This window comes from Coturnix japonica, chromosome 4 (assembly GCF_054131305.1).
Source record: "Coturnix japonica strain WE chromosome 4, WE-NBRP24, whole genome shotgun sequence".
Classification (NCBI taxonomy): Eukaryota; Metazoa; Chordata; class Aves; order Galliformes; family Phasianidae; genus Coturnix; species Coturnix japonica.
Genome location: NC_140666.1, coordinates 8983378 through 9004181, shown reverse-complemented (window position 1 = coordinate 9004181; position 20804 = coordinate 8983378). Strand labels below are relative to the sequence as shown.

The 20804-nt window shown below is 55.4% G+C and overlaps 1 protein-coding gene across 6 annotated transcripts in view; it reads right to left on the bottom strand.

Annotated features, from left to right (window-relative positions):
* The window catches only part of STARD8 (StAR related lipid transfer domain containing 8), a 40360-nt gene that overhangs the window by 14500 nt on the left and 5056 nt on the right, over positions 1-20804 (bottom strand). The window contains exon 1 of one of the 6 annotated variants that reach the window (XM_015860011.3): positions 19177-19312. The exons of 1 other annotated variant lie outside the window; for it this stretch is intronic. Coding sequence is in view for 1 of the 5 variants with exons in the window: in XM_015860010.3 (XP_015715496.2) it covers positions 4901-4973 (73 nt within the window). In the remaining 4 variants the exon portion in view is untranslated. Of the gene's footprint in view, positions 1-4900; positions 5089-8448; positions 8467-15753; positions 15987-19176; positions 19313-20804 lie in introns of those variants that run through there. 4 more of the 6 variants (XM_015860012.3, XM_085544406.1, XM_085544407.1 and 1 more) reach the window with 4 other exon arrangements.

The following is a 20804-nucleotide window of genomic DNA, read 5'->3' as shown; positions in this document are numbered from 1 at the left end:
GCTCATCCCTGCAGCTGTCCATGCAGAGGGTCTCCTTCCCTCCTCTTCTTAGCAGAGGGCCCTCACCAGCTTGTAGCAATTTAGTATCTTTGAGATCTGTCTTTTGAACACTACGGAAATGATCGCATTCAAATTGTATGGCAGGAGGAGCGGGGACACGGACAGCAAACAGCGCATAAACACAGCGCGCTCACTTCCTTCAGGGCAAGGTAAAAAGGAGCTGCATAGAGCTGCTTTCCTATCAGCAGCAAACCCAGCTGGGAGGAGGCACACACGCACCAGCAGTGCTCCTGCACAGAAAGGACACAGCAGATAACATGGAGTAGAGAAAGGCAGCAGCACTTCCATCTTGGATGTCACAGACTTCTGGGGAGGGGGAAAAGGGTTGCCTTGTTCCTGTTATTTTTAGATGGGTTTCCTAAGAAGACTTGTGCAACCTTTCCCTCACCCTGGGAGTGCATTACTCCAGCTGTCAGTACCAGCAGCACTCCAACCTGCTGCCCAGCTTCACACAGATTTGCCAGAGTAAAGACACACAGAGCTGCTGGCGAGCGCCTTGAAAGCAGCTCAGCAGGCAGACAAACAGCCCCATTATGGCTCCCACATCAGAGGCGGCATTTTGTGAGAGAGGAGCCCTCAGCAAACACACAGACATCCCCATAGTGGGAAAGAGCTCCTGGTGTTGCACGACCCTAACAAGACACCAGAGAATCCCCTCCGAGCACTGCATCTGCCCTTCTCCAGCAGCTGCTATGGGGCATTTCCCAAGGAAAAGGCTTATATGCAGGCACCATCCCTACCCCAGTGACCTTGTCCTCAGCAATGGGGACCTGAACGAGTCTCTGGGGACCAGACTGTAGTGACACAGGGGCCGCACTCACAGCTGTGACAAAGCATAGGGGACACAGGACACTGCATGGAAGATCTGGGGTCGAGTTGGCAACTGGGGCCTGGCTGTACTGCCCAGTATTCTGAAGGGAAAACTGAGAAGGAGAAATGAAGAGAGGCTCTCACTCTGCTGGTGAAAGGAGAGCCCGCTCACATCCTCCTCCTGCCCAGCTCCTGCAGTGTGGCATTTCACTGACCGCAAGGACTGTTTGGGAGCAGAAAAGGCTGTTCGGAGCTGGCCTTTCTGCTTCCAGTTCCCCAAGGACACAGGTACCCATAGCAGGTGTGGATGGGAGGGAAGAAGCCCAGAAAAGCAATAACAGGACAGAAGGTCTAAAACAAGTGAGCTGGAACACTGAAGGCAATCAGAACTGATAGCAAAACCACTTCCCAGGACCCCTGCTCAGCACTTTCACTTTACCATAAATGATAAAAAAAAGAAAAAGTAGAATAAGTCAGGATCTGAATTCCCCATAAAAACCCCACGCAGCCCATTATAGTGTGTGAAAAGAGAACCACAACATCAAATTGCCCATATGACATAATGGTGAGCCGTGAAATCCACTGCCAGGCAGACGGAAGCTCAGCACTGCATGGGGAACCTCTTCTGGGTGTGTTTGCATGTTTTCTTTACACCCCAGTTTAAAACAAACTGTTGCCAACAACACTGAATACGCAGAAACTCAGCTCTGTTCTCAGCCCCTAAGCAGAAGTTCCTGCCTACTTTTAAAGAAATAACAGAAAACTCCAACACTCCACCTAAGCTGTGGGTTGTGCTTCAACCACTTACACATGCAATAACCATTTCACATGGGAAACATACACTGCACTGCAGAAGGTGTCGCAGCCACGGGCAGCGCAGTGCCACTGGAGGCAGGGGCATCCATCCTGCCTGCAATACCCAGCTCTGTTCAACAGGACCCAGCCTGGCACTACCCACACCTCACACACTGTGCTCTGCCCATGCCAGTCTGGGGGTATGGAGCTGGGCAGAGGAGCGGAGCTGTGGGCATCCCCCATCCTGCACAGCACAGTACACAGTGCCAATACATAGAAATGATCAGCTGTTCATCCCTCCAGCTCTCCATAGAGCCCAGCAAACCACAGACATTTCAAAGCTGTGAGCACAGGGAGGGTACGGAGACAGGAATATCCCAGATGCAGCGGGTTTCCATTTCTAACCTTCACTCTGCGAGGAGGTCTCAAGTTTTGGGAGCTGCTCCTTGTAACATCGCCTGCGAGGAATTGTTCAGATGCCTCCAGTGGGTGCCAAAATACCCCACGTGCTCCAAGAGGCACTCAGCACTGCATGGGCACTGCTGTGCTGTGTGGCACAGTGTCCCAGCTGCCTTGGAACCCCATCACTGCCCTGGAACACTATGGACAAGCAATGCAGGGTGTCAAATGAGCAGAGGGGATCCTTGGGGAACACTGCTGCAGGAGGCAATATAGAAATCACCAGCCTGCATGCCACACCCACATGTGCTGTGCCCTAAGCCTTGTTCATGCGAACGGCCACCAGGACAAGAGAGCTGCAGCAGGGAAGAACATAGGGGGTATGCAGGCTGCAGGTACAGGATGTGGGCACAGACACAAGCACAGGATGGGACTGTCTGGTGGCTTCTCACTGCGCTTTGGGGCCACAACCCTCACAGCAGACTGGAAAAAGATAGATGTGTGTGAGGTGAAGTGGTCACTGCGGAGGTGATAGGATAGCACACTCAGTTCTCTGCAGGCAACCAAAGATGTGCTCCCCATGAGCATTTCCACCTCTCGCTGTGTTCCAGCCCCAGCCTTGGACCAGCTCTGAACACCAAATTGCTCCGGTACAGCGGAGAGCTGAGGGAAAAGCACGGCACCCAGCTGGGCAGAGCAGAAAGCAGAGCTCTGCACACTGCCTCCATGCCCCTCTCTCACTCAACCTCCCCTGTACCTGGGGAGAAAACCCATCATGGGGCCAACAGATGCCTGTAGGTGTGCTAATGCAACTACTGCATTCATGAGGTCCCAGCACTGCTTTAACAGCTCCCCAAAGGCTGACGATCATATCAGACACTGGTTTCTGCCAAGAAACAGATAAGAGCACATAACCATTTTCTGCAGCCTGTGCACTCTGTTAGGAAGAGAGCAGATCAGTGCCTCCCTCCTGAGCACAGCCCCTGACAACCCAGCCATTAACTCACTGACCGTGTGCTGTCACAAAACTCCGAGTCTCTCCCATCTGAGTCACGCTGGCTGCTGGGTGTTCTCATTCCCGATACTGGAACCCCACAGGAGAAGCAAGAAGCAAACAGCTCTGGAGATGCTCAGCAGCACAAATCCTTCTTGCCCACCCTGTACCCCACCATTTCTACAGTAGCACAGTGCCTTCCTGCTGCTCATCCTGCAGCACTCACACACTGTTTGGACAGGCAGGCGCCGTCCCAAAGCAGAGCCCCATGCAGTGTATGCCTTCACCTTGACAAAAATAGGATTCCACTTTTCCATTGCTCAGAAGCGTTTCAGACCCAGCTCAGCAGAAAGATGCCCTTGCAACCTCCTCCCAGCCCCTGCACACTGTGCAGCTGCACTGCCATCACCAAAGGCTAGCAGTGAAGGCAGCATTGCTCTCACCTCTGCAGGGAGCCCACAGCTCAGTACCATTGCCTCTCCAGCCACTGAAACCTGCAGAAACTCCTCTGCAGCACAGCATGTTCTGGAGCCACCTTCTGCTTTTACATCCCAGCATTAATAAAATATTTACTTGCTTAAGACAGGAGGGAACCTCCTCCTATTTTTGTGCATTTATTGAGAAGAAACACATGGATCTGTTATAAACTGTACAGAGATGCATTCATTCTCGTGGGCTTCCTACTCCTTTCTTTGTGCAGCACAGAACAGGACTGGGCCCCCTCCACAGCCCTGGGGACACCCACTGGAGCATAGCTGGTGTCTGTGTCCAACTGCCACTCCCTGTCCCAGACTGGAGACCTCCCTGCAGCTCTTCCAGAAAAGCAAACTGCAAATTGTGGCATAGAAACCTGCTTCAAAAGTGATGTTGCTCACGCAAACACAGGTCTGCATAACCCACGGCAGGACTTTCACCATGCCCATAGGATGCTTCCCACTGGGAGCACAAGGGGATTAAACCAAAGTCACACATCCCTATTACTGCCCAAAGCACACAGATGCTGTGCTGGGACCCCCTAGCATTGCTATGGCATTGGTCACTGGCACAGCTGCACGGCAGTTCCCAGGGAGGAATTTCCATTTGCTGCAAGCATGCATCCACCCTGCTCAGCAGCACAGCCCTTTCCCTCTCCCAGCCCCCCCACTTCCTGCCCTCCTTTCCTCCATCTGAACATGACATTTCCACAGCAGGCAGTATGGGATGGGTGCATCAGTGCTACTGGCGCTCCCAGCCAAAGCCCGTTCTCATCCCCACTGCCAGGCAGCACTCAGAAAATACTCTGGCACAGGCTCAGGAAACAGTCAGAGGTCCCCAGGAGCTGGCAAACCACAGAGTCACCACACTGCCACCAGCCTGGCCAGCTCAGTGAGAAATGAGCCTGAATGTTAAAGAGGCCGCAGCTCTCCTATGTCTGCAGCATCTTAAGCAGAGAGGTTGAGGAAAAGCCACACACTGTGCACACAGGGCACGCAGCCCACTCTTGGTCACATCCATTTCCCCTCCGCTCCCCTTGTGCACGGCCACACCCTGAGCCTTGGTGCCCTCCTCTCATTGGGGCTAGTGGGAGCAGCCCTTCAACCCATGGGAGCCACAGAGCTATTTGAGGGGAAAAAGAAGAAGGAAAATCCACTCTTCTTTTCAAGAAGGGAAAGCTGAACAACAAAACAAACTGCACCTCCTAATCCTTCCTCCAGCCCACAGCACAAAAGCCAAAGCAAATTGACTGGAAAGGAAACGTGGCTTTCAAGAAATCTCTTGACAAGAAGGTCACCTTGCAGACTTTTCCATTTCCCCCCAAACACACTCCAGGATGGAAAGGCAGAGCCAGGTACAGGCACTCACCACGGCAGCAGCTGTCAGTCCTGGCTTTGTCCATCGGGAACAGAGGCTGAGGCACAGTGAGGAGCAGCAGCATGGCCAGCAGCCACCCCGGGCACCCTCAGGAGGCACTGAGGGGGCAGGCAGGCAGGCAGCTGGAGGTCCAGCTTGTTCCATGCAGGCCTAAGCACCACACTGCTGAAACCAGCCCCTGGCACGGCCAGCACAGACAGCCATCCAAGTTCTCTTTGGGAACAAACAGGGCACCTACAGCTGGGCAAAGCGCTCAGCTTCAAGGAGGTTTGGTGGGAACAGGAGGGGGAGAGCTAAGGAGAGGAAAAGCAGCAGTGCACACACACAGAGACGGATGCTGCTTAACTGTTTCGAGCTCTCCACAGCGCTGCACAGCCCTCCCACGCTGCGACTCACCGGCAGCAGCTCAGGGGCGGTTCTGTCCCTGCATGGAGTGGCTGTGAGATGCTGGCAGCAGTACCACCATCACCACTCCTGGCACAAGCAGACAGCGGCTGCAGCGTGCCACAGCACTGGACAATGAAAGAGCTTTGGATCAAGCAGGGTGAGCTTCTCCCTGCAGTCAGCCAGCAGGAGGAGTGGTGCTGGCAGTGCCACCAGGTTCCCGATGGGCACTGCTCAGCCATATCACCACTGGAGATGCAGCAGCTCTCCTCAGCCACACCTGTGCAGACAGCCTGGAATGAGTGCAGTAGGGTTCAGCTCCTGCTGAGGGAACCACAACCCATGGGAGAGCTGGCAGAACCGAAAGAAAGGGCTGATGCCATTGAGACATCAAAGAGGACCAAAAGTATTGGGAAAAGGGTGGTTCAGGGACAAGAGGAGTGGCAGCTGTCCAAGATATATAGACCTAATTACCAAATATGCTCCAGTTCCCTGGTTGTGCTCACTAAGTCCACAGCACTTGGCTTTGCCCCATGCCTTCCTCCATCCTCACAGGCAGTGCTCACACAGCCCCACAGGCTGCAGCCCAGGGCTCAGCATGCTCGGAGTGAGCAGCTTTGGTTGACATGGGATTAGGGTCTGTAATGAAAAGCACATGCTCTGTCACTGCATTCTCCTCATTCAGTACATTTGGCACAAATAGGGAATGAGATGCAAGACTCCCTCATTTGAGCAGGACCAAAGTACAGTAGGGGACAGTTAAGATCCACATGGAACACATCCCTGGGAGCAGGATGCAGGAACTCATGCATATCACAGCCTGGCACAGATGCCCACAAATCACAGCAGGGAAATGAGGCTGCCATTTGCAAGTGGCTCCATGGACATAGAGGCATCTCCATGGCCATCCAAGCCACCAGCGACCACGTGCAAAATTTCCACCAACACAGGAGGAGCCCGAAACCATTTCAAATGTGATCTCGCGTCCAAACGATGTGAGGAAGCACTGGGATCCAGAAGCAGAAGTGCCACTGCCCCTCTGTGCTCTGAAGGAAGGGGCCAGGGCTGCCCAGGGCTGGCTCACAGCATGCTGCACCAGCACTCCTCAAGGCTCCTGTAAAGCTGTGTCAATGCAGGAGGTCACTGAAATCCCTGAACTGAGAAGTCTCATCTAAATGGTGCTGCTAAAAGCAAGCCAGCAGCACACAGCTAACTGGTGATAAGCAACAGCCCTATTTACAGTGCCAGGGGCCATACGGACTCACCCAGCTGGAGCATGCCATAGGCAAAGGTGGGCGATGAGCTCAGTGAGCTCTGCACTCAGCACAGGGACTTTGCTCCAATTCTCCTCAGGAAAAGCCTCCTCTGTGCCCTTCCCTGCCAGACCTTCCTGTCACTGCTGCTCCCACGGCGCCATGGGAGGAAACCAGACAGCTATTTCCAGGCACAGCAGAAGGGCAGGAGCTGCCTCCTGGATCTGCAGCCAGACAGCAAGTGGAGGTGGGAGATGGGAGCAGGAGCACGGGTCCCAGGGAGGGGGAGTCTGGGCCCTGGGGGTGTGTCTGTGGGTTCATGCTCCTCCTCAGTCTGGTCTTCTCCTGGCCCATTTGAGGTACAGTCAAATCATCACTGATATTTCATCATGTACACCCCAGCTCAGCTGGTAACAAGCAGTTTTGATTCAGGACAAACCCTCCACCTCCTTCCTTTCATATCAGCCCATTTATTCCCCATCTTGCTCCCAGTACCTGGAGGGAAGCACAACAGCTCTCATACCCACTGCATATAGCACTGCAAAGCTATGGCTTTCCTCCTGGTACCCAGTAGTAGGGCAGAGGCCAGTGCTGGGCAGGGCTCCAACCCATGGACTGCAGTGGTGACTTTGCACTCTGCAAAAATCTCCCAAACCAGAACCCCCAGACCACACTTCTGAGATTGGCAATGCAAGCACAGAGTCACCACAAACACATGGAGGTCAGAATTAAATCCCAGAGCAAAGGTGGGACCGAGCAGCACAGAGCTGAGATTCATGGAGCTGCGCAGAGCCCCACAGGTACCCACTGACCCCATCCTCCTTCCCATTATAATGAGATGGCAGAGGCAGAAGCCTGAGCTCAAGGCTTCCATTTCCTTGAGAAGTTCACAGAGAGCGACCAACAGAACTGCTGAGGAGGTTTTAAAGGATGTCACAGTTCTGCAAACAGACAAAGGAATATATTTTTTTAAAAAAAATACAGACATCTTGCCAGGAATGTAGGGAATGTCAGGGAATATCATAAAACAGGATGCAAAAGCTGGCCTCAAGCAATGTTACAGGCTCATATGCTGGCCTGACAGTCAAGATGTTGAATCCCAATGGAAGAATAACCTTGTGTCTGCAGTGGGAATTGCAGACCTGGCTCATCCAGCTGGTCCTATCATTGGGGAAGCCAGTTCAGCCCGGCAAGCCCCACTCCACACTCCTCACACATCCCACCAGCACCAAGGCATGGTCCCACTCCTTTACGCACAATGGGAGCCATGGGGACCACTCCCAGACCCCCACACCTGCTGTAAGCAATGGGAAATAATTCTCAGCAGTGCTGAAACTGATCCGCTCCTGCAGTTCTGGTCATTAACAGCACCCTGTGGCCATCTGAGGGCTTTGGGCAGGCTCACATCTCTACCCAGTGACCCCAGCAGTGCTCTGCCTGTAGCAGCTGCACACAGCATATTGCAGCATACTGTCACTGCCCTACATGCTTCTAAGGAGCCCTGTCCATCAGAGAGCACCTACCTCAGAGCTGCAGGCTGATTTACCTGCAGTAAATCACATAGCTCTAAAAATCATCCACATCTGTTTTTACGAGTCACTGGTTTCTGAATGGTGGATGTCCTCTGAAGGGACTCAGAGCCCAGCACAACACCCACATCCCCGTGCCCATCGCCATGCTGCCAGGAGCCACGCACAGCTCCTGCATGGCCAGGATGGGGGCACAGTGAGGCAGGTGAGGAGCAGCCAATGCAGCCCAACAGGATTGTGAGGATGGCGGAGCTCAGAACCCTCAACCCAGTGTGGGGCTGGGATCGCAGCTCTCCTGCTCTTGTGCCAAGGCAAGTTTTCTCAGTTCCCTGTATTTCCTTCTCTACAATCAGAGGATGAAACGTCCACGAACCTCATAAAACACTAACCGTTCCACCTTCTGACACCGCTCCCCTCCACCCTTTTGACGGGCTGTGACCAGAGCACAGAGATGAAGTTGAGGACTCCTCCGTAGCCCCGCTGTACACCTCAGCACGTCCCAAACAAGCAGGGCCCCACAGCACGTCTCGGAGCGGCGGGAGGAGGCAGCGTGGGGCCAGGCGGCCGCGGCAGTGGAGGAAGGAAAAGCGTCAACGTGCAGATCTCTGCCAGCGATTGGCGCTGCTTCCGGCAGCAGCTTCGCAGGGCTTAGTTAATGAGCAAACATCTGTGGCTTCACATCCCGTAAAGGACATTCACAAAAAGCCCCTCCATTCATGAGCAGAAAGAATTAAAAAATAAAAAGGGCAAATGAGCGCTCCCACAGATGAGAGCAACACAGAGTAAGCAGAGGGACAGCAGCAATGGCACAGCCCCGCCTGCACTGTGGGCAGCCCTCAGCCACCAACTCCAGTGGCTGTGCTGGGGGTTGGCTGCTCCCATCACCAACATGGGATTTCCATCTCCTTGCCACCACAGCACACATCACCCATCATTTGTTCTAGTGGGGAGCAGACCGGCCTCCCGTCTCACTAATGCACACAGCTGTCATCTTTGCGGCAGCTGTTTGAGGAGCATATCACTATTTTCCTTATTTCCTATCTAACCGTCCTGCTGGAAAACCCTTGAGTCAGATACAACAGTCAGATGGTGGTTTGGCAGTTACCCGTCAGGGACAGCTGCAGTGTGAGCACCCATGAGGCACAAAGGGGAGAGGAGTGGGCAGCAGGAGCCCAACCCCAGCCCTAAATCCAACCCCAGCCCTGGCACTAGCGGGCACTCATCCCCAACCTACAACAGACCTGCCTGAGAAGGACACAGTTGCTGTGGGGCCGGGAACAATCCCTGTCACCCCAGACAGCATCACCTGGCCACATTCACCGCCTCCCCTGGTTCCTTTATCTTTCACAGCTCAACAGCAAACCTCATACCAGCAGCTGTCTTTGCACACAACCCTGGTGTGCAGCCAGAATGTGAACAAATGGAGTGGGTGACAATGTGGTGCTTGTGAGCGCTTTGCACAGCTTCCTGTCTCCATTTCAGCAGCTGGCACTAATCATGGGCCCTAGGGTCTGATCCCACTCAGACATATGGAATCCTGCAGGCACGTGCACAGCTGAGAAATGGCACCAAATCCCATCTTCTAGATGGAAGAATGAGACATACAGGAAAAGCTGACCACCTCCTACCAAAGGCACAGCCCACCCAAGCTGGTACCCACCCCAAAGCAGCTCATGCCTTCCCAACTCACACACAGGGGCAGCCCACAGTGAGCCCCCCAACATCCCAGTGCTGCCCCCCAGCAGCAGTGCTCACAGCTCAGCTCCATCACAGTGCCTCATTGCCACAACACCCTGCTGGGGGCTGCCCGCCCCACGGCATCACCATGGCCCCAACAGCCATAGGCCAGCAGCCAAGGAGAAACAATGAAAACCATTTACAGGGCAGGAAGCTGCATCTGCTGGATGAAACGCTATCTTCAAACAAGACGTGTTTGGATAACTCCAGTTTCATAACTCACCTCTTCCGATGTTAGGAAATCACAGTAATAAAAAGAAAACAAAATGGGGGAGAAGAAACTTGGCATGGGGAACAATGGGAGAATTGCTCGACCCCAACCTGCTGCATCTTACCAAGGGCAGCTGCAGCTCCTGCAATAAGCTCTGGTGACTTTGCACAAGAAGAAACGTCTGATCAAATATCAGTGGAAAAAGAGTTCAATCTGTTCCGCAAACACTGCAAGCACAACACGCTTTGATGATCCGACCTATTACTTGCCTGCTTTACGTTTGTTTTTAAAAAGAACCGAAGTGACCATGAGGGCAGCAGGAACACAATTAGACAGAGGTTGCCAACAGCAAGGCCTGGAATCTGTGCTCTGTCAGGGATGTGTCCATCACCTGAGGGGTGGCAGCAGGGATGGCAAGTCCTCTGCTCGGCATGGACCTTCATTGGGCAGGGCAGGACAGCTCTGCAGTGTTGGCAAGGGCAAACTGTGGTGAAGATAAACCCCTCTGCCTCATAACTGCCTAATGCTAACCAGAAACCTTCACAGGTACCAGAGAGAATAGTACTTAATTGCAGTGGGTCCCTGCTGCTCTGCAGCAGAGACATCCATAGGGCAGGTCAGCAAAAGCAAGAAGGGAATTCCAAAGGGCCTACAAAAGGCACCGTGTGCTGAGGGGATGCAGCACCTACCTGGACCACAGAGGGTCCAACACAGATCAGATTCTGTTCTGTCCCACTCAGTCTGACCCAGCTGTGCAACGTGCCCTGGGCACCCCCAGTGAGCAGGGCAGTTACTGCAGGGTCCAGCAGGACGGGGACTTGCAAGTCCCCCTCCTTCCCCTACCTCAAACAATTGGGAGAAGCAGCCAAAAGCTGAGGTCACCCCACTGGGTTCTGGCTCCCTCCCCATGCGCCTCCTCTCCGCCCCCTCCTCAGTCCAAATATAAACTTGCTTACAGGAAATGCCTTAAAGAAAAGGCACCTCCCCAAGTCCTGAAGAATGCCCAGAAAATAAACTGTCTCTGGACATTAAGGAAATGGCTTTTTTTTTTTTTTCTTTTTTCTTTTTTTTTTTTTAAATAACACTGCAAAGCAGAGTTAACCCTTTCAGAACCTGCAGGAGCTCAGCCATCACTGCCCCAGGCCGCCAACAGGCCTCAGGAGCTGTGCTCTGGATGGCAGCACCAGTGCATCCTTTGCAGAGATGTCTGTGCACCACCAGCACCAACACCAGCAGGGCTTGAGCAAAACCAGTCCTAAATCCACAACCCAGGTGCAAACCCCTCCATCCCCTGAGCACCCACTGAGCCCTGTCCCGGTGTCCTCCCATTAGAGCCTCCCCAAGATTTGAGCTGTGCCACCTCATCGCCAGCAGAGCTGTTCCTGCAAGGTGGGATTCCCACATGGATCCTGGGCTGAGAGCACAGCAACACGAAGGGCAAAGCAGTGTGAGCAGAGTTGGGCCATGTGCAGTGCCCAGATGGCTGCACGGTGCTGTGTTTGATCTGGTGAGGAGCACAGCACCATGCAGGGGCTCCAGAGGCACAAACACAGCTTTCACAACAGCATCCCTGCACAGAATACGAGACAGAGATGTGGAAACCACACTGCCAGAGGCTGCTGCCTCAGAACAGCCATCCCAGCCCTCCCAACAAGCAAAACAGGGGAACATGGGCACACAGCTGCAGTGGAGCAGCAGCAATGCTGGGGATGCCCCAACATGTGTGCAGGCAGTGGGTGTGGAAAAGGAGAGCAGCAGCTCAGCTTCACTTGGCTGCAAAGCACCACGTATGTCTGGAGCACAAGGCAGAGCATCAGCAGCAGATCCAGCCCACAGGCACAGATGATACATACACCACAGGAACCAATGGGGCCACATAACCACGGAGCAAGAAGTGCTCCTTGCTCCAAATTAGCAGCAGAAGTTCAAAATTAGAATAGTTGTAACTAAAGGTATAAAGATTCAGAGATTTATGTGTGAATGCCGAATGCAACAAGCAGGATGAAATAAGGGCACGCTGGGCTGAGGGAGGCTCACAGACCTGGGGCTCAGCCTTGTGTCTGCTGGGGAAAGGCTCTCGGGGATGGGTAAGACCAGGAGGAAGCAGAGTTCTGAGCCAGCACTCTCCTATTTTCAGGGATGCTTCAGCTCTTCAGACTTTTTCCAGAAGCCCAGTATTTGCAGCTGAGGGAAGGTGACAGTTTCCACCTTCTCTCTGTGTCTGAGCTGCTGGCATAGCCCTCAGGGCTCCAGGAACACACTCCTACAACAGCTCTCCTACTCCCTCACAGAGCTGTGATGAGGGCTGACACCTCACCAGGGGCCTGGGCATGCACTGCTACACGAGGTAATGGGGCAGGCGGTCATGCAGAGGGCTGATGGGCAGTGATCTGCCTGGGAGAAGGAGGCCAAAACCCCGATGTTCCGCTCTTGCCCAACGATGCTGATGAAATGAGGTCATGAGTTCTGAGTCACCCAGAGCATCACCATTCCTGCAGTCTTGTGACATGGCGGCTGCCACAGCCCCAAGCTGCATTTTCACATAGGAGAACGGAGATGCTGGCCCATAACCCCCCTGTTGCCAGCTCCTCAGCTGGTGCTGAGCAGAGGCTGCAGCACAGACCCTCCGTGCAGACACGTAGCAGTAGCACAGCAGTGCTGAGGAAGCACTTTGATGCCTTTCCTTGAAGGCATGGGGGGAGCTTGCCTCCTCTGTGCTGCATCAGACAAAGGGGCATTCAGAAGCTGAACTTGTGCCCTTGATGGCAGTTAAAATGTTCTTGTGAAACTCATTGGAGGGAAAAAAAAAAAGTGGGAGAGGGAGAACAGAAACCCCTCCATCTTCCTTTGCAAACAGATTGTGTTCAGACAGGAACACACCTACAGGTCGACACATCCTCTCTTGATGCTACTTGCCCAGAAGCACTGCTGGGAGCATTGAGGGTGCACACACTGCTGGGAGCATAGGTGCAGAAGCACTTCATGAGAACTGAACAACGAACATCACAGGCGGCTGCAGCCAAGTCCAGCACAACCACTGTGAACAGCTCGAGCAGAACCCCACCTGCAGTGGTCACACATTGCCCCTCCCGAGATAAAGGCAGGAAGTCAACGTGTGGCCAGGCAGTACTGAACTCTGTGGCCAACCATGAACAGGGTCACAGACAGCAGCCCCCAGCTGCTCTCTGCAGCCTCCTGTCCCTGTGGGTCAACACCTCCAGGCTCTCCTGAGCTGAGCACAGGGACTGTGCAGTCACACTTTCACAGCAGGATTACCTCCAAACCTCCACTTGGCTGCTGGACCCAACATGAAGACACCCCCTGGGCAGCTCAGCTGCTGCATCCCTCACAAAGATGGGGGGACCTGCAAAGCTCTGAGGGAGGGAGGACCCTACAATGCTGTTTGCTCCCCAGGCAGCTGTTAACATTTGCTCAGCCCATGACTGGCACTGGTGATGAGTGCCCTTTTCTGATAAGGATCCCTGCAGGGACTCACAAACAGCCCCATGTGGCATGGGCAGACAATCATTAACCAGGACAGGTAGTTCCTGACAACAGAAATGGGGAGGAAGAGCATGCAGAGACAGGTGCAAAAGGAAACCAGCAATGCAGTGAGGGCAGCATGGGATGCAAGAGCACATGGCTCAGGAGTGCACCCAGCATCACCCTGCTGCCCTCCCCAGGTAGGCCTTGGCCCTGATGCAAACCTGAGCAGTTAAGGGGGTCAGAAGAGGTGGTAGAGCCCTGATCCCACAGGGAAGTGAGCGTGAGGCTCAGAGAGTGCTCACAAGCAGCTCTGTGCTGCCCACACTGCATGGGAGCCCCAGGATGGGCAGCAGCAGGAGGTGAGTGCATCTAAAGCATTTCCTGCTGGAAATAGGAAAAGGGGCCTGGTTCTTTAAATTTCTGTGCCCAGCCCTGACAGCCAGGCAGAGTCAGTACTGTTACTGGAGGTGACTTTCAGAAAGGCTCTCGCGCAGGAGGATTATTGCAGGAGGTTATTGCAGCTCAATCATTAACTGAGAAGCAGACCCCTAGCTCTGCTGGAATGCGGCTGTGCCAGCAGTGCCGTCCAGAGCACAGAGTTAGTGAGCATGGAGCAGCTCTGTCCCCACTGCCAGTGTCATACAGAGCCACATAGAGGCACTATCAGCAGCCTCCTTGTGCCATCCCCTTCCCAAAGGCCCAGGGCTGCCTTCTGCTGCTTGTCCATCAAGGTCCCTCCACCACTCCCATCAGACAAGAGGGAGAAAAACTTCAGGCTGAATTTTGCATTCACCCTTCTTTGATTTCTGGGCAGAGCCCCCAGTTGCTGCTACTGCTGCAGGACCTGCACACACAGCGTGGCATGGCAGGTTCCAAAAGGCATCTCATTACATTGCATCGCATCTCATCTCATTGCATTACATCTCAGCCTTGGCCAAAACATTCTTTTTGCATACAGAACAGCCACCTCCACAATCAGTCCTGGACTCTGGCACTTTGTTTTGCCAGATGCGATGGGCAGAGGGACAGAGCAATGTCTCCTTCCTCAGGACAGACCCCACATTAGCCAGAAGCCCCTAGCCAAGCACAGCCCCTTCAGGGCCACCTCAGGCTCTCAGCAACTACAACAGGAGTAATTCCAGCCCTTCAGCCTCACCACATGCTGCCTAGGTTTGGAGGATTCCACTCCCACATCCATCTGAATGCAAGAGCCCTTCCCAAACCACATACATGGCTTCAGCCCTCTGCTGATGGGCAAACTACCTCGCACCCTTCAAGCAATAAATGGTGTAAAGGAGACTCAGTTCTCCCTGGTGGTGCCTGACCTTGTTCCACAGAAGGCACCACTCGGGCAAATAGCAGCCTGTTTTTCCCTGTTCAACTTAAACAGACTTGGAGAGCTTTCAGATGTTATCGAAATTTGCACAGAACCCAAAGGGAAGCACCACTGCAGTGCCCTCAGTCACCACATTTCACCCTGCTACAAAAGCACGCTGCTGGCAGCCTGTCCTGTGCCCGCACTCAGTAGTGGACATTTGAGGCAGTGCAGACCAGGAATGCTTAACAGAAGCATGACTGCACTTATTCGGTTGGTCTTTTATTAGAAAAGCATTTTTCAAAGGACACGTGAGTACATGAAGGAACACTCACACCTCCTCAGAAGCTGCATTTCACACCTGCACTGCGCTGAGATCGGATGTTTTGTCACATATGGAAGTCATCGATGAGCTGTTGGTAGAATGATCTGATATATGTTTTCCCCCCGATGAGCTGAGGAGGCCAGGGGCTGCGCCGGGCCATCGCTCCTCACACAGCTCACGGGAGAGGGGCCGACCCGGGCACAAAGCCGCAGTGCAGAGCAGCTCCAGAAGCGTTTCAGAACCGCATACAGTTGAAAGGTAAATAGAAAAAAAAGCACGTTCATTGATAAGAGTTCACGTATGCGCACGTAAAAGAATGCGGGTTGCTGCCAACAACACCCCAGAGCACGCTCTGACACCTCTAACCGTATCGGGATCTGCACAAGAAAAGGCTTCTGTCCCGAGCACCAAGGAGCACAAAGCACAAAACCAAACACGAGAAGGCTGATGTTTGAGTTAGCCGCAAACAAACAGCCGGGCAGCTAGCAGCGCTGGTACAGACCGCTGCCAGTCAGCCACACCGCCAGCTCCGCTCCGAGCTGAGCCACCACCGCGCTGCAGGGCAGCCCCGGGCACAGCATCCCCCCCTCCCCCCGGCACAAACCTGAGGGAGTCGCGAGGTTCTGGGTTTCCTTCGGGCTCTGCTGAGCCCTCGTCGGAGCCGCGCTTCCTGCGGGCAGAACTGCCGAGCGGACGGACGGGGGCGACGGGCACAGCCCGGCCCCGCAGGCTGACGTGTGCCGGAGCTGCGGCCCGGCGGTGCGAGCGGGCGGCCGGGGGCCGGGGTCCAGGTGTCGGTTGCGGAGCCGCAGCCCCCTCGGCCCCTCCCGACCGCCGGGCCAATAGCAGCTCAGCACGGCACGGCCCCCCCCCCACGGCCCCGCCCTCTGCTCTCCATGGGGTCGCGCCCCGCAGCGCCGGGCTCGGGTCACCGCTTTGGGTCCCCCTGCGTGCTGTGCACCGAGACGGGTTGAGGGCTGTCTGCGGGAGGCTGGAGGGTAACGCGAGGATACGAAATAAAAAGCTGTATTTACTGTATAACGCTCGAGGGGATAGATTTGTTTGTGGCTAATGGAAGGAAGAAGGGTGGGAGGTCGGGAAGAAGCTGACTGAGAGGAGCAGAGCTAAGATAGGTACGAGGAGAACACGGACTCTGAGAGCGAGGGCTGATGGACGGAAGAGATCAGGTATTTGGTTCCGAGAATGGGGCAGGGGTAGCCCGGGGACGGGGGGACGGGGGGGGGGGGGGAGTTGGCAGCGATGGGGAACGACCGGGTAAGGGGTGGGCTCAGAGTTACGTGGGTCAGAGCCGGGCAGAGGAGCCTGGGCGGCCCCGGGGAAGCGGTGACGGTCAGTGGAAAAAACAGTTTGGCTCCGAGGAGGATTTCAAGCATTTTCCACTCATTTACCCATGCAAACCGGGAAGGAGGGGGCGGCGGAGAAACAGCGAGGCGGGGACTCTCCCAGAGACACCGAGTTCCGAGCGAAGGGGACAGCACACGACACAGAGCCGCTCACACCGGGACAGCCACACCGAGACCAGGGCGATCGCTGGGAGGAGCGGAAGATGCGCGCCGCACCCCCGGAGCGGAGCGATGAATGGGCCGCATTCACAGCCGGCGGTATTTATAGATCCCAGCGCACGGCCGAGGGATGGCGGAAGGCCGCCCGCACAACGAGCCCACTGTGAGCGTGCACGATGTGTGCTCACACACGGCACAGGGTCCGCACTGCGCCCGTGCGAGGAGAGAGGGTGCGCCAGGTAACACCGAGTGGGATGTGAGGAGAGGGACTGCCCGGAGTGGTCCTTGGGCTCACTGGGAATGGATCTGAAGGCATCCAACGAAGGCCCTTATAGGCTGCCCGGGGCCGATCCCTCACCCAGCCCTGAGCAGCAGCGTGTGCAGCTCAAACCACAGAGCTGCCATAAGATATGGCCAGGTAACATCCTCTGCTGCCCACACTGCAACCCAGCTCCTGCTGCCTCCTCAAAGTCCCCCACTCTGGGCTGGAGACAGTGGGACAACCAGCCGCACCATGTGCCAGTCTCATAGTAACATCCATGGTTTGAAAGATGGATCACACTGAGAGACAGCCTAGAATAGACCAACTATTGGCATCCCAAGGGACCTGCTATACTATTCCACAGTACCTGAGCATGTCACAGGCCTGCAGACCTTGCCAGGAACCAGCCCAGCAAGCAAAAAGCAACACATGGGTATGGTGCTGGCAAGCAGCAATTTAAAATTAAGCACCTAAAAGCCCCGAACTGGGATATCCCTTGCAACGGGAAAACAGCACCCCTATGGCCCCAGCGAACAGCACCCCTCCTGGCACTGCACAGCACTGCCCGGCTGGGTGAGAAGGCAGGAGAACAAATGAATGGGGAGGGAGAGAGGGGAAAAAAGCAGTGAGTCCATGGGAAATGCATCCTCACTCCCTCTGACCACCCACCATGAGACGAACACTGTGTGTCCACAACAAACACATCCTGAGCATCCCTGTGCTGCCATTGTCTGCTCCTCTTTTTTTTTCCAGCAACCAAAGTAAACAGTGCAGAGAAAGTAATAATAATAACAATAAAAATTAAAATTCTCCTTCAGGTGTCTAAATAAAAACGGACCACAGAAATGGACAGAGCAGGAGTGGGTGCCCATGCATGGAGCAGCCCCGTTTGTTTCTGACTGACTGCAGAACAGTTTCTTGCTTCTCTTACCCCACTGCTGTAGGAGCTGTCATTGCACCGTTGCCACTGCAGCCTCTCAGATCTCCATGTGTGCCCAGCACAACAGAACTGTCTCTGGGCACAGCACCCCACCCAAGGCCCCACGCTGGGACTTGTGCCAGCACAACAGATGTGTTTGCTCTCCTGGAGAACAGGCAGGTAGGACAGGTGGCCATAAGCACAGGTCACCAGGTGTTACTGTTCAGAGAGGCAGCAGCATGATGGGGAACCAGGCCCTGCACGGTGCTGGGGGACAGATCAGTGCAAATGAAGATGGAGTTGGTGTCACACAGCAGGCAGAGCTTCACCAGAGCCAAATTCCCCAGCTTGCAGGGGAGGAGGGCGAGAGGGAGGAAAAGAGGAACTCAGAGACATGTGCACAACAGCATCATTCATAGGAGCTGATTCTGCGTAACAAGGGTCCTGTGTCTGGCCCGGAGCTCAAGGCAATTAAAACAGCAGCCACAGATCTCAGAGAAACAGCAGGAATTGATCTGAGGAATCCGGATTATGTGACTACTGCTGAACCGGAGCAAAGAGCCTTCAGCTCCCACGAGATAAACAAGCTGGTCAGCAAGGAGCACCCGGCTCCAGCACCCACCCACCCACAGAGCCACCTCCCAGGAAGCAGAGCAGCCTCAGGAGCTGCCCCTGGCTGTGCGCAGATGGGGTTACCAAGAGATGGGGCTGAACGGGGCCCTCTCACCCCACACACTGCCTGCTCTGCCCTCGCAGCCATGTGCAGAAGTAGCAGAGGAGGGTGCAGTGCTTTGTGAGCAGGTGGTCACCGCAGATGCTCCCTGCATCACGTTTGTTCCTATAGGGAGGATGCTGATGGGGAAGAAAGCGAGAATGGTTTATTGTTCTAAAGGTAATGGTGGTGGGTTGCAATACTCAGGAAGTGGTATTCATTGTGGCCCAGCCTCAGGATGTACACATGGGGCTTACCACAATAAGTGAAAACAGACACAATGCCGATTAACCTAAGAAAGCCCTCCTGGTTCCAGGCACAACTGCAGCCCCGGGCAATTTTCAGGCTGCAGGTCCCCAGAGCAGCCTGCAGGGCAGCAGCACCATGCATGGCAGCCTACAATGGGTGCCTGCATACGGCCAGAGTGACACTGATCTTGGCAAGTTCACAGTGTCCTCACCAAGCTGCTCCCATTGCATCCATTTGGGATGCTGGCACAGCTCAGCTGCTCGGGAAGGAGCCGCGGGCGCAGAGAAGCAGTAGGTTTGCTTCCCACGAGATAACGCGCACACAAACACCGCCACGATCATTGTAAACACCCTCAAACTCACCAGCACGGCAGCAGAACCTCTCCACACCCGCACGTCATCTGCCCTCACATCCGCGGACACCGAACAGAGTCACCGAACGGGCACAAATACGCACCAGGAGGAAGGTGGCCCGCAGCCTCTCCGCGCACCGCCTCCCCCATCCCCTCCTCACCCCCTCCCGCAGCCCCGCCCAGCACACAGCGGCCGCTACAACCACGAGCGTTCCGCTGCCCCTCCGGGGGCTGAGCCGCCCCGGGAGCCCCAACCGAGAGCCCGCAGAGCCCGGAGCCGCCCGGTCCCCGCTGCAGCACCGCGGTAGCACCGACGTCGGCCTCCTCCCGTTATCCGCAGGGAAGGAGGGAAGGGGCGCACGGGCGCAGCCGCGCTGCCGTGAGGTTCTCCGCTCCAACCCGAGGTTCTCTCCAGAGGTTCTCCGAGGGGAAGATCTCCGCGTTCCGCGGATCCGCGGCACAGCGGCCCGGTCTCGCACTCACCTGCCCGCCCGCGCCTCCTGCAGCCGCACGGCAGCAGCAGCCCCGCGGAGCGCACGGAGCCCGAGCGCGGCGGCTGCGCCCCGTCCTCGTCCCGACTGCCGCCCATGGGCCGCGCTCGACGGAACGCCGCCCCTCCCCGCCGGGGATGCCCGCGGCCGGGCTGTGAGCCACAACCGCAGCCGCCCTCGCAGCCCCTCCGGGCGGCTCAGGGCCCCTCGTCTTCCCCGGAGGAGATCCGCCGGCAGCGCGCAGCTCACACGTTCGTACCAAACCGCGCCGGCGGCGCTGCAAGGAAAACCCTCGGCCCTCCCCGTCCTCCCCGCCTCCCCCCCGGCAGCCTCCCGTTCCTGCGGCGGCGTTTCCTGCCCCTCTCCGCTTCTGCCGGGAGTGGACACCGGCCCCCGGCTGAATGCGTCCTGGGAACCGGGAGAACCCAGCTGCCTCTGTGCCTCCTCCCCAGGGGATGGGGCGGCACTCGCTGGGGCACCGAGAACATCGCGTCAGGGTTGAGATCCTCGTCATTAGGAGGGGAAGGAATTAACCCGACTGGACCGGTCCGCAAACATCTCACACCTTTCATTTTCCATCTGATTTGTCACACTTTGAAAAGAACCACACAAGCTCTACAGAGCAGCCACACAGGTCTCCGTGTGCACCACGCAGTGCCTTCCCCCGACGGCACAGCTCCCTCCAGCAGTGTTAATGGACTCCCACAGACACTGCAACCATTACCTTCCTTTGCGTTTATAATGCATCTCACACGTAAAAGCTCCTTCCAAAGAAAAAACCCCGCGCAGCCAAACCTTCCTTCCAGCTTTCTACACTGTCATTTTAATTTCAGAGAAGTAACCGTGCTCAGAACTTCCCTCTCGATTCCTTTGGTCTCAGAGAACACAGAAACAAACGGCCTTCCTTGCCTGCAGCTTCCTTCCAGCCTGTCCCAATGGCTGCTTACTGCCGCAGAATTGCTCCTCAGAATGCCAGGCACAGATGTGCAGCCAGCAGCCACCCCAGCACGGAGCCAACCCTGTCTATAGCAGCTCTTCCCTCCGTCCTTCAGAGAAAAACACCCGATCCCTGATAGGATCCTGCTGCTCAGGGGGGGAATCTGCATTCTGTTAGCTACAGGAAACAGAAAACTTCCAGACCCTGAAA